The sequence below is a fragment of the Varroa jacobsoni genome, unplaced genomic scaffold (assembly GCF_002532875.2).
Source record: "Varroa jacobsoni isolate VJ856 unplaced genomic scaffold, vjacob_1.0 scaffold_770, whole genome shotgun sequence".
Lineage (NCBI taxonomy): Eukaryota > Metazoa > Arthropoda > Arachnida > Mesostigmata > Varroidae > Varroa > Varroa jacobsoni.
The window spans coordinates 99,036-108,501 of record NW_019213672.1 but is presented as its reverse complement, the minus strand read 5'-3'; the positions used below and the strand labels follow the sequence as shown (position 1 = coordinate 108,501).

The 9,466-nt window shown below is 38.9% G+C and overlaps 1 protein-coding gene across 1 annotated transcript; it reads left to right on the top strand.

Annotated features, from left to right (window-relative positions):
• Positions 1 to 1,212: 1,212 nt before the first annotated feature.
• On the top strand, positions 1,213 to 8,771 carry LOC111263492 (V-type proton ATPase catalytic subunit A). The gene is made up of 11 exons (XM_022838603.2): positions 1,213 to 1,392; positions 2,774 to 2,855; positions 3,140 to 3,241; positions 3,763 to 3,944; positions 4,179 to 4,333; positions 4,790 to 4,892; positions 5,204 to 5,308; positions 5,562 to 5,693; positions 5,887 to 6,271; positions 6,412 to 6,698; positions 6,999 to 8,771. The coding sequence occupies exons 2-11, from the start codon at positions 2,792 to 2,794 to the stop codon at positions 7,320 to 7,322; spliced, it is 1,839 nt and encodes a 612-aa protein (XP_022694338.1). The 5' UTR covers positions 1,213 to 1,392; positions 2,774 to 2,791; the 3' UTR covers positions 7,323 to 8,771.
• Positions 8,772 to 9,466: the final 695 nt, after the last annotated feature.

Below are 9,466 nucleotides of genomic sequence, written 5' to 3'. Positions count from 1 at the left end.
TTTCATATGATCAAATGCTTATCATTGATTTAATCGATCGACAAATTGTAGCCATTTCTGACGAAAGATTTTCAAACGTACCACCGTATTTGTGATGGGAAGCATATGTAGTCAGAGGTGCCAAATGTATATTAGAAGAATGTTTAAAAAACGAGCATTTCAAGACACTGCTTCTGGCCACTATACAAAGAAAAGCTGGTAATGTTTAAAAATGTAAATGATCGGCTCAGGCTGTGCAAGGCGCACAGCTTTTTAAATTTCCATAACTTACATTTGCGGGTTCTGCAACTTTATTAGTGCTGCTTATCGTAACCCTCAATCTGACAATACAAATATCTGCAAGAATTGAATTGCTTAATCTGATTCTATTATAATTATTTTACAATATTCTAGGATGTGCGTCTCGACCCTATTTTTGGGGTGACTCAACGCGCAGGCGAGTAACTTGCTCGTCTTTCTGTGTCGATTTGAAGCAAGGGCGCAGTGAAATTATGAATGACAGATGCTGATGATATACTGAGGATTAATAAGAGGTTTACCTGCTGGCTTCACTTATAGGAAAAAGGCCTACGAAAAGTCAACTCGTGGCCCGCCTGGCATCCTCGATTTGAAAATCAAAGCTCTTCTAATCAACTTTAAATTTTTGCGTTTTTACGCCCGGTCCTTAAGTGATTAGGCACAACTTCAGGCGACTGCTTCTCAGCACGAAACGAAATCCTTCGGGACTCATAGCTCTAAACTGTAATCAATCATCTGTCAAGATAAACCCAATTCAACTGAACCTATGAATCCTATTGAGAACGTTTGCCCTGTCATTACTGTTGTTGTCAAAAATTGGCGCGCCTTAAAAACGAAACCAACAAGAACCACTGAACTTCTATCTCTAGCGATGTATCGATTTGTCCGTTGGCTTTTATAGCAAGCCTGCAAATACGGGTTAGCAGTGGCTATTGTAATCAAAGCAGAAGAAATAGTTGCTTTGGTTGTAATATTGCGGTAAACGATGAGCTACGGTGCTGACTGTGAGTACGTATCTTGATGCTACTGCTTCTTCTGCATGTAGACCGATGGCGGCGGTTTTGGCGATAACTGCGGCAGCAGCGGCAGATACATCAGACTCTATCTGTGGTGGCCGCGGCACTGGCGGCCTAACTCACCCAGCCGCCTCCTCGCCTTTCATCGGACGATCGTAGCGCCATCTGCGCCAGTCAGAGTCACATGATAGCCTGCGGGATCGACAGTGCTATGGTGTGGAGGTGTCACAGGATCTGCATTCACGTGAACACGGGCTGCTTGGCGAGGTGTCTGTATACACCTATCAATCTTACTAGAAGCTATTAAAGTGGCATAACTGAGCTACTGCCCCCATAACAGTGCATCGAAGTCGCCAAGGTACGTCTACATTACGACCCGACCCTGTGTTCATTCGAATATTGACATTAACTGTCATATAGTCAATTGTATCCGTTTGTTGAAAGGCCAAAAAAGTGTCTGCAGAATAGAACGTACAAGTCTCGCGATATTCTAATGATGAATGCCGTACCGCTATAAAATTACAAAAATCGGTTTTGAGCACAATCGTTATCATAAAAATGTTTCTGACGAAAACATGGCTACAGAAAACGAACAGCAACTGATGATATACGCCTTGAAGAATTACAATTTGTTTGTGCATTAAATCTGGTAAAAAAATCCGAGGAATGGTCTCAACCGAATGCGTTTGTCTTGCGTGTTCGATGATCGGATAATTAAAATTCTCATAATTGTCTCAGGATATTATAGCATTTCAGAGAAGTTGAAAATAATTGCCTATAATAACAGCAAACCAGATTGAATTTAATGGTAGTTTAATTTTCGTGTACCTAGTCTAACCTGCAAGCAAACAAATTTTATATAACTTACTTTTAGTGAGATGGTACAAATAAGTAGTCTCCAATTGCCCTTTATTTTTATACCGCAATGTGGTACATAAAATATGGCACATACTGAGCAGAACCTCTCAGTTCACGAGATATTTCTGCTTGATGGATGTAACGCAAATCTGCTTGTGGCACCTTCTCAGGGTGTACTAACTGCTTTTTAAGCGGAAAAAAATTGAAATAAAGAAGGACACAGGTCCAAGCTAGGGAGTGACTGCGTCATCACCGAATGAACAATTTTGACAAACAAACTATTATAAATACTAGTTTTCATTGAACATTATAGCTTTCGTAGAGGTAAAAAACACTTTATAAGGATAAATTATCATGATTATTACCAATACTGGGCAGTAAAAAACCTATCTCTATATCAAATAAGTCACTAAGTGGATCCAGAAGTAATGGATCGGTGGCGGGTTCTTTTATCGGTCTAATCCAACTTCGCAGACCGAATGGCGACAGGATCTCCAACGAGTCGGATTTAGTCGAAGTAACTTCTAGCTGATGTGAGCTAGTATTGATTTGTTGATGTCAAAAGATTACACATCGCAAGCTCTGAAGTACATGGGAATCTATACGCAAGCATGCATCTTTAATACTCCTGGGCAATGGTATTCCGTTATCAACTTTAATCTTCTATTGAGTTAATATTTTGCCTCATATCTCAGTTTTCGTGGTAGTATAAAATACATACACACGCACTGGTAGTCGCCATGTACGAATCAACTCTGCCCTTTGATATTTTGTCTTTCAAAGTAAACAAATGTTGTTTTTTTTGTTATATAACCACTATAGTAAATTATATAGTTTTCTTTATCCTAATACAATCAAAACATTTTTCAATTTTTGTTCAGTATCGAGGATCCTTCACGATGTCGCTGCCGAAAATTTTGGACGCCAAGGAGTCCGAGTATGGATATGTCCACGCTGTCTCGGGTAATTTAATAATTTTATTGTTACATTGTGGAAAAATTACAGTAGAAACGATTTTATCGACAGAACCTTAACATTATTAAGAACATTTTAGAAAATATTAATTTTGATGCAATTTAAGTCCTTTTCTAGTCGAAGAGTGTTTCAACCCTTTAAGGTAAAAGTCAGATGATGCACTTCAAAATAATAAATGTTTCTTACTGCCCTTTTTTCTTATATTCTCTAATCAATGAACCATACAGTCAGAAACTGATACTAATTAAATTTTCTTATTGTTTTTTAAATAGGTCCTGTAATCACCGCGCGTGACATGGAGGGCGCCGCCATGTACGAGTTGGTGCGAGTAGGACATGACGAGCTGGTTGGAGAGATCATTAAGCTCGAAGGAGGTTAGTCTGACAATGGAGCTTTTGTTGTATTTTTTCTGTTTTTCTTTTTTTTTTTCTTTTTTTTTTAATATCTAAATGTACGCCCAGAAACAAGCGCCAAGTCAATATCAAACATTGTCTTGTCGCTTCTTCTTATTAAATCAGATAAAACTAGAATAACCAAATAAACATGTAGACGCTAGAGCTCTTCAAAGAAAAGTGATGCGCTGACATGTAAAGAATCTTCCAATTGCATTTTGCTTATTGTACCCTGATCACTCTTCTTAAGTAAACCGAGCCAATTCAAAAATTCTCTAAATTAATTACTTAACGGGGCGCAATTCGCTCTCTATATTCATATTTCCTTTACATCTTTAGAACTTGAGCCGATGTTTAAAACCATGAATAGACTGAAGCCTACAGTTAGTAGGTTGTTTGTTAGACAATCTAAAATGTAGTATTTCTATTAATCCTTCTACATACAAGTGACCTAAACTTTTCTTGTTTATTCAATGACATGAACGGATTCTGTCATACATCAGGTATGGCGACTATCCAGGTATACGAAGAGACATCAGGCGTCACAGTAGGAGATCCAGTATTGCGGACTCGGAAACCTCTATCGGTTGAACTTGGCCCGGGTATCATGAACTCCATTTTTGATGGGATTCAGAGACCTCTCAGGGAAATTAACTCCAAGACGCAGTCTATTTATATTCCAAAGGTCAGTTGATAGTAAGGGTTTTCATGATATTAGCCTCCTTCATGATATATCACATAAGAGTGGACATTATAGGCATACATTTCTAATCAAAAATAAAAAAAAATTGTAAGCACTTTGTTTCTTCTTAAGTAAGCCTCTAGATAGATAATCGAGACATTAATAAAAAAAAATAGTGCTTATCTTTTTCACGTTTCCAATTATCTGTTGTTTCTTGTTTGTGCAATTAATCTCTAGGGTATAAACGTACCGGCTTTGTCGCGAAATACTCTATGGGAGTTCACTCCTGCGAACGTCAAAATAGGGTCTCATATGACCGGAGGAGACATTTTTGGCTTCGTTAACGAGAACTCGTTGATTAACCACAAAATTATGCTCGATCCCAAGGCGAGGTAGATCAATAGTAATTAAATATATTTGAACCTTGAAAAGAAGCTGCTAAAGAAATTTCTGAGGAAAAGTGCTGAAAGTGAATGTGGTCTATTATTTAACTTCCCATGGTTTGTGATCTTTGCATTTGTAAACTAAAGAACTGTGTGCAAATCTTTGTACTTTGAGCCTCTCATTTTCTAGCGGTGTATTTGAAACTTCTATAATAGGCCTTTAAAAGCTGTCACAGTGTGCACACACCCGTCATTTATCAACCATTAAGACTGTGTAATAAAGTTCTCACGGTATCTTTTGCTTTTGAAGTTCATGGGGGTTGACCACCAATATGTGACATTAATCGACTAATGTCGCCGAATAATGTGTCCTGCCATCAAAAATTATTGAGAATTTAGTGCTTGGTACAGGGATTAATATTGCAGTGATCCTCGTCTAATAATTACTAACTTTGTTTTACGTAGGGGTACGGTGACATTTGTAGCGGCTCCAGGCAACTACACCGTCGACGAAGTTGTTCTTGAGACCGAATTCGATGGAGAGAAGAAAAAATACACTATGATGCAGGTTTGCTACATTATTGCCATGTTTTTTTCTTTCAGTATATATATGTACAGTGTGTAAAAGTCTCTAGACAGTTGGCTAAAGACTCCAACTTCTTAGCTGCCTAAAATTTTTTTGACCACTAAGACGTTTGGGCCACCCTTCATATAAGACGACGCTAGTAGTTTACTTCGCTCCACGCCCGCTTATTCGTTTGGCTAGTCGACCTTCATGATAAAGACACTAAAACGCTTCGTCAAGTGTGATTAGAATAATCATGGATTTTTGTGGGTACATATCAGTTCTGACTACTAGTTTTCAATCTGTTACAATAGGTTTGGCCTGTACGTCAACCCCGTCCCACGGCTGAAAAACTGGCAGCCAATCATCCACTACTTACTGGACAACGTGTGTTGGATGCCTTATTCCCCTGTGTACAGGTAATTTTGATGAGCACCGATATCGTCCATTGGCTCTAAACAATAGTACAGTCATCACACTTCTCTCAGTTGTTGTCTATAATTTTACTGTAAGGGCACTTGCTGTAATTCGAACCTGAGGTAGCTCTGAAGCCCGTACCACTATATAAACTCACCATGTAAACCTTCATTTCATGGTTTCAGAATTCGATGACTAATATGCATTCTTCATGTAATGATAATCATGTCAACATAACTTGGTTTCGATTAACAGGGCGGTACGACGGCCATTCCCGGTGCTTTCGGTTGTGGTAAAACTGTCATCTCGCAGTCATTGTCAAAGTATTCAAACTCTGACGCCATCATCTACGTTGGATGTGGAGAGCGCGGCAATGAAATGTCTGAAGTGAGTATGATTATAATGTCGACTAGGTAGCCCTAAGTCGGCCTCAGATACAAGTTCTCTATCTATTCGATGTCTAAGTACTTTTTCGTAACTATTTTCTATTCATTATTACAATCTAACGTACTCTGTTCCGTCAAATGAGATGCTGCATGTAATAAATATCAGTTGGTACCTTTTGCTCTGTATTCACCAGGTATTACGTGATTTCCCTGAACTAACAACTGAGGTAAATGGCCAGCAAGTGTCCATTATGCAGCGTACTGCTTTGGTTGCAAATACCTCTAACATGCCTGTAGCTGCTCGAGAAGCCTCTATCTACACGGGTATCACACTGTCGGAGTACTTCCGCGATATGGGTTTCAACGTAGCTATGATGGCTGACTCGACGTCACGTTGGGCGGAAGCCCTTCGAGAAATTTCGGGTCGTTTGGCCGAAATGCCAGCCGATTCAGGTTATCCGGCTTACCTGGCTGCTCGACTGGCTTCCTTCTACGAACGAGCTGGTCGTGTGAAATGTCTTGGCAACCCCGAACGTGAGGGATCGGTAACCATTGTCGGAGCCGTCTCTCCTCCAGGAGGTAAGGATCGGTGAAATTTATCTTTATCCTTTATATTATTGCTGTCGTACTTATCGTTATATGCTGCTTTTTTTACGGTGACTCGGACATATGCGTGGATATTCGACTAGTATTTTTTTTTTTGTTTCTTCATATTCTAGGTGACTTTTCGGATCCCGTCACTTCCGCTACGCTGTCAATTGTCCAGGTGTTCTGGGGCTTAGACAAAAAGCTCGCCCAGCGCAAACACTTCCCGTCTGTCAACTGGCTAATCTCGTACTCGAAATACACGAACGCTCTAGATGAGTTTTACGACAAAAATTTCCCCGAATTTACAGCCCTACGAAATAAATGCTCGCGCATTCTTCAAGAGGAAGAGGAACTCTCAGAAATTGTCCAGCTTGTCGGAAAAGCATCACTTGGAGAGCGTGAGAAGATCACCCTTGAGGTACGATATGTAGAGTCTAACACAGTGTAAAACCACGAAACGCGGTTCTCATATCGAAAATATCGTCTTTCCATGGAAAAGCTCTATTTAGTTCCTTTTATGATGGACTATTATATTGGGTTTGGCTTCAAAGGATTATATAAAATATTCTATGTACCTTAAGGAATGGAATTTTCGAATAAAAATAACATTTTCGTATGATCATCCTTAGAATTAGGAAAATTAGTAGTCTTGTGTACTGGCGAATTTTATTTCAACGCCAACTTTCAATTACGTTTTGTACTTTTTTATTGCTTCCAGGTAGCCAAGCTAATCAAAGACGATTTCCTGCAGCAAAATGGGTATACACCCTACGATCGTTACTGCCCATTCTATAAAAGTGTGGCCATGCTGCGGAACATGCTTGGCTTCTACGATATGGCGTGTCACGCCGTGGATGCTACCCAGCAGTCAGAGAACCGCATTACATGGAACGTAATTCGTGAGGCAATGGGTGATATTCTTTATCAGTTGTCGTCGATGAAATTCAAAAATCCAACAGAAGAGTCAAAGGAAAAAATTCTTAAGGACTTTGATGAGCTCCATGAAAACATGCAGCAAGCATTCCGCAACCTCGAGGACTAAACAGGAGGACTAAGCGGGTTCAGTCTTTTAAAGAACTTTTCTCTATTTCCCGAAACTCCCTTTGACTAAAGTTGGCGCTCTTGTTTCCGCCCGTATGATTCGGATGTGTTTCGTTTAAGAAACTGCGTTAAGCGTAGTAATGAAAAATCTATCCTCCTGCTCAGTAGAGTCGGGGATCAACAAACTGATAACAACACGAGCCGCTTCACACATAGGTTTTAAACATTTAATATAGAATTCTATGTAAGTATCAATTAAATCTATGCCACCAAGTTCGTTTCTAAAGTTAAGTGAACTGAGGGAACAGGTCGACATCATAAAGCTGCGCGGCCTTATATCAACTAACTGACTACTGTTGGTTAAACGAGGCGACTTGTTGGACCAATGATGCACGATCAGGGTGAATCATACTTTTTTGCTGAACGAAAGGGAAGTATGACGTTAAAGAATAGCTTAGTTGATGGAAAACAGACTGGTAATAATGTGTTTGAAAACAACATGACGTCGTTATAAAGGAGGCATATCCGAAACGGCACTTACGGCTACTCTTCAGAGTTACCGAAAAATGTCTTGTGTATTTAAATGATCGCAATAGTAGAAAAGATAATTGCTTAAATGATGATGACTATATATAATACAGTAACCATAATAACATAACAGTATATCTATAGTAGCACATCATCGAAAGTGACAGAAGCAGCCGGATAGGTAAAACAATTGCTTAATTTAGGCCGGTTCGGCGTTTTGTCCAGCCACATTTCAGACTGATTATAGTATTGATTGAATGAGTTATTCTAATAGGAACAACAACGGAGCCCAGTAACGGACAGAAATCCATACCTACTAACTAAAGAGAGACGCGCAGGATCATACGATACAAATAATACAGTAATTATACAAATACATCTCAAGCTATGTGTATACTCACACATACGTACATTTATGGATACATATATATATATATAAAAGAGAAGATAGATAGAAAGTGATAAGGGAAAAGGGAGGATATATTCACTCTAATAATGAGCAGTAGCAGCAGCCTGTAAGAAAGAAACAAAGTGGGTGTTAGGCGATAATGACAATGACGTCAGGTGAAAACGATAGGTTCAATCAGCAGGAGAATTCAAAGGGGTACTGAGAACCGAACAGAGGTTGACTAATAATATATGCTCATAATAATTGGACCATTTGCTGGTTCATCCCTTTACGTGGCTGTTGTTATTATGATTTTTTTTTATCATGATTATTGTTATTATGACGAGAGAGAAAGTTGAGTTGACACGTGGTCTGAACGAAGGAGCCCTGTTAAGTGTTCTCATGTTACTGAAGTGACTGACTGATGATTATGTTATTAGTATTATCATATTGACTATATCACTGTGCTACTGTTGCTGCGTGGCAAAATTGCGAGTAATAAAAGTAATAGACATGGTATATCAAGAAGAGCTATTTTAAGTTTCGTATGTTCAGAATATATATAGTTTAGAGTACATCAAGCAAATGAAACTTAAGCCTGGATTTTTTCGCACTCATTCATGTAAGGCACGTTGGCACTTAGTACGCCTCATAGACACGCTTTCCATACGATAAATACTGTCTTACCATACATGTTTCGTTGTTAAGGAAATCTTGGCGTTTTCATGTGCTACCCTTAGTGAATTCACGTGCAGTCCTTATGGTACATCTAATTTCGGCTAAAGTGTTACTACTTGTAGGGGGAAGCAACATCATTGCGAGAGAGACCGAGACCTTAATGAAGCGTTAGATATACGTTTTTGAAACTCTAAGCATATATGATAGTTGGGGAAAGTCACGAATCGTGTTAGTTCTAATATTAATAATGAGCATATGGTTTCTGACTTCTTATCCAGTTCAAGGGCGAATCCATTTATTGAAACTAATTTAGACCGCTTATTCGTCGTGCTGAATGAGGCTTCGAAGAAGAGCACTACTTTGAGTAACTATAAGAAAAAATAATGGTATAAATCTTATTCAAGTATGTAGATACACAAATTTAATATCCTTAAAAAAATCAGCGTCCGCTCGAATGTAGGGAGGTTAATCAGTATTCATGTATAAAACTGCTGGTAAACTGCTGGTAGTGGACTTATATTTTTCTGTAAGACTGAAGTCACTAAATACTA

What these genes read in the sequence shown, in the direction of transcription:
- LOC111263492 (XM_022838603.2), top strand. Translation starts at nt 2,792, where the DNA reads ATGTCGCTGCCGAAAATTTTGGACGCCAAGGAGTCCGAGTATGGATAT. An exon ending in ATATGTCCACGCTGTCTCGG is followed by an intron (nt 2,856 to 3,139) that starts GTAATTTAATAA and finishes TTTTTTAAATAG; the next exon opens with GTCCTGTAATCACCGCGCGT. An exon ending in CCTTATTCCCCTGTGTACAG is followed by an intron (nt 5,309 to 5,561) that starts GTAATTTTGATG and finishes TTCGATTAACAG; the next exon opens with GGCGGTACGACGGCCATTCC.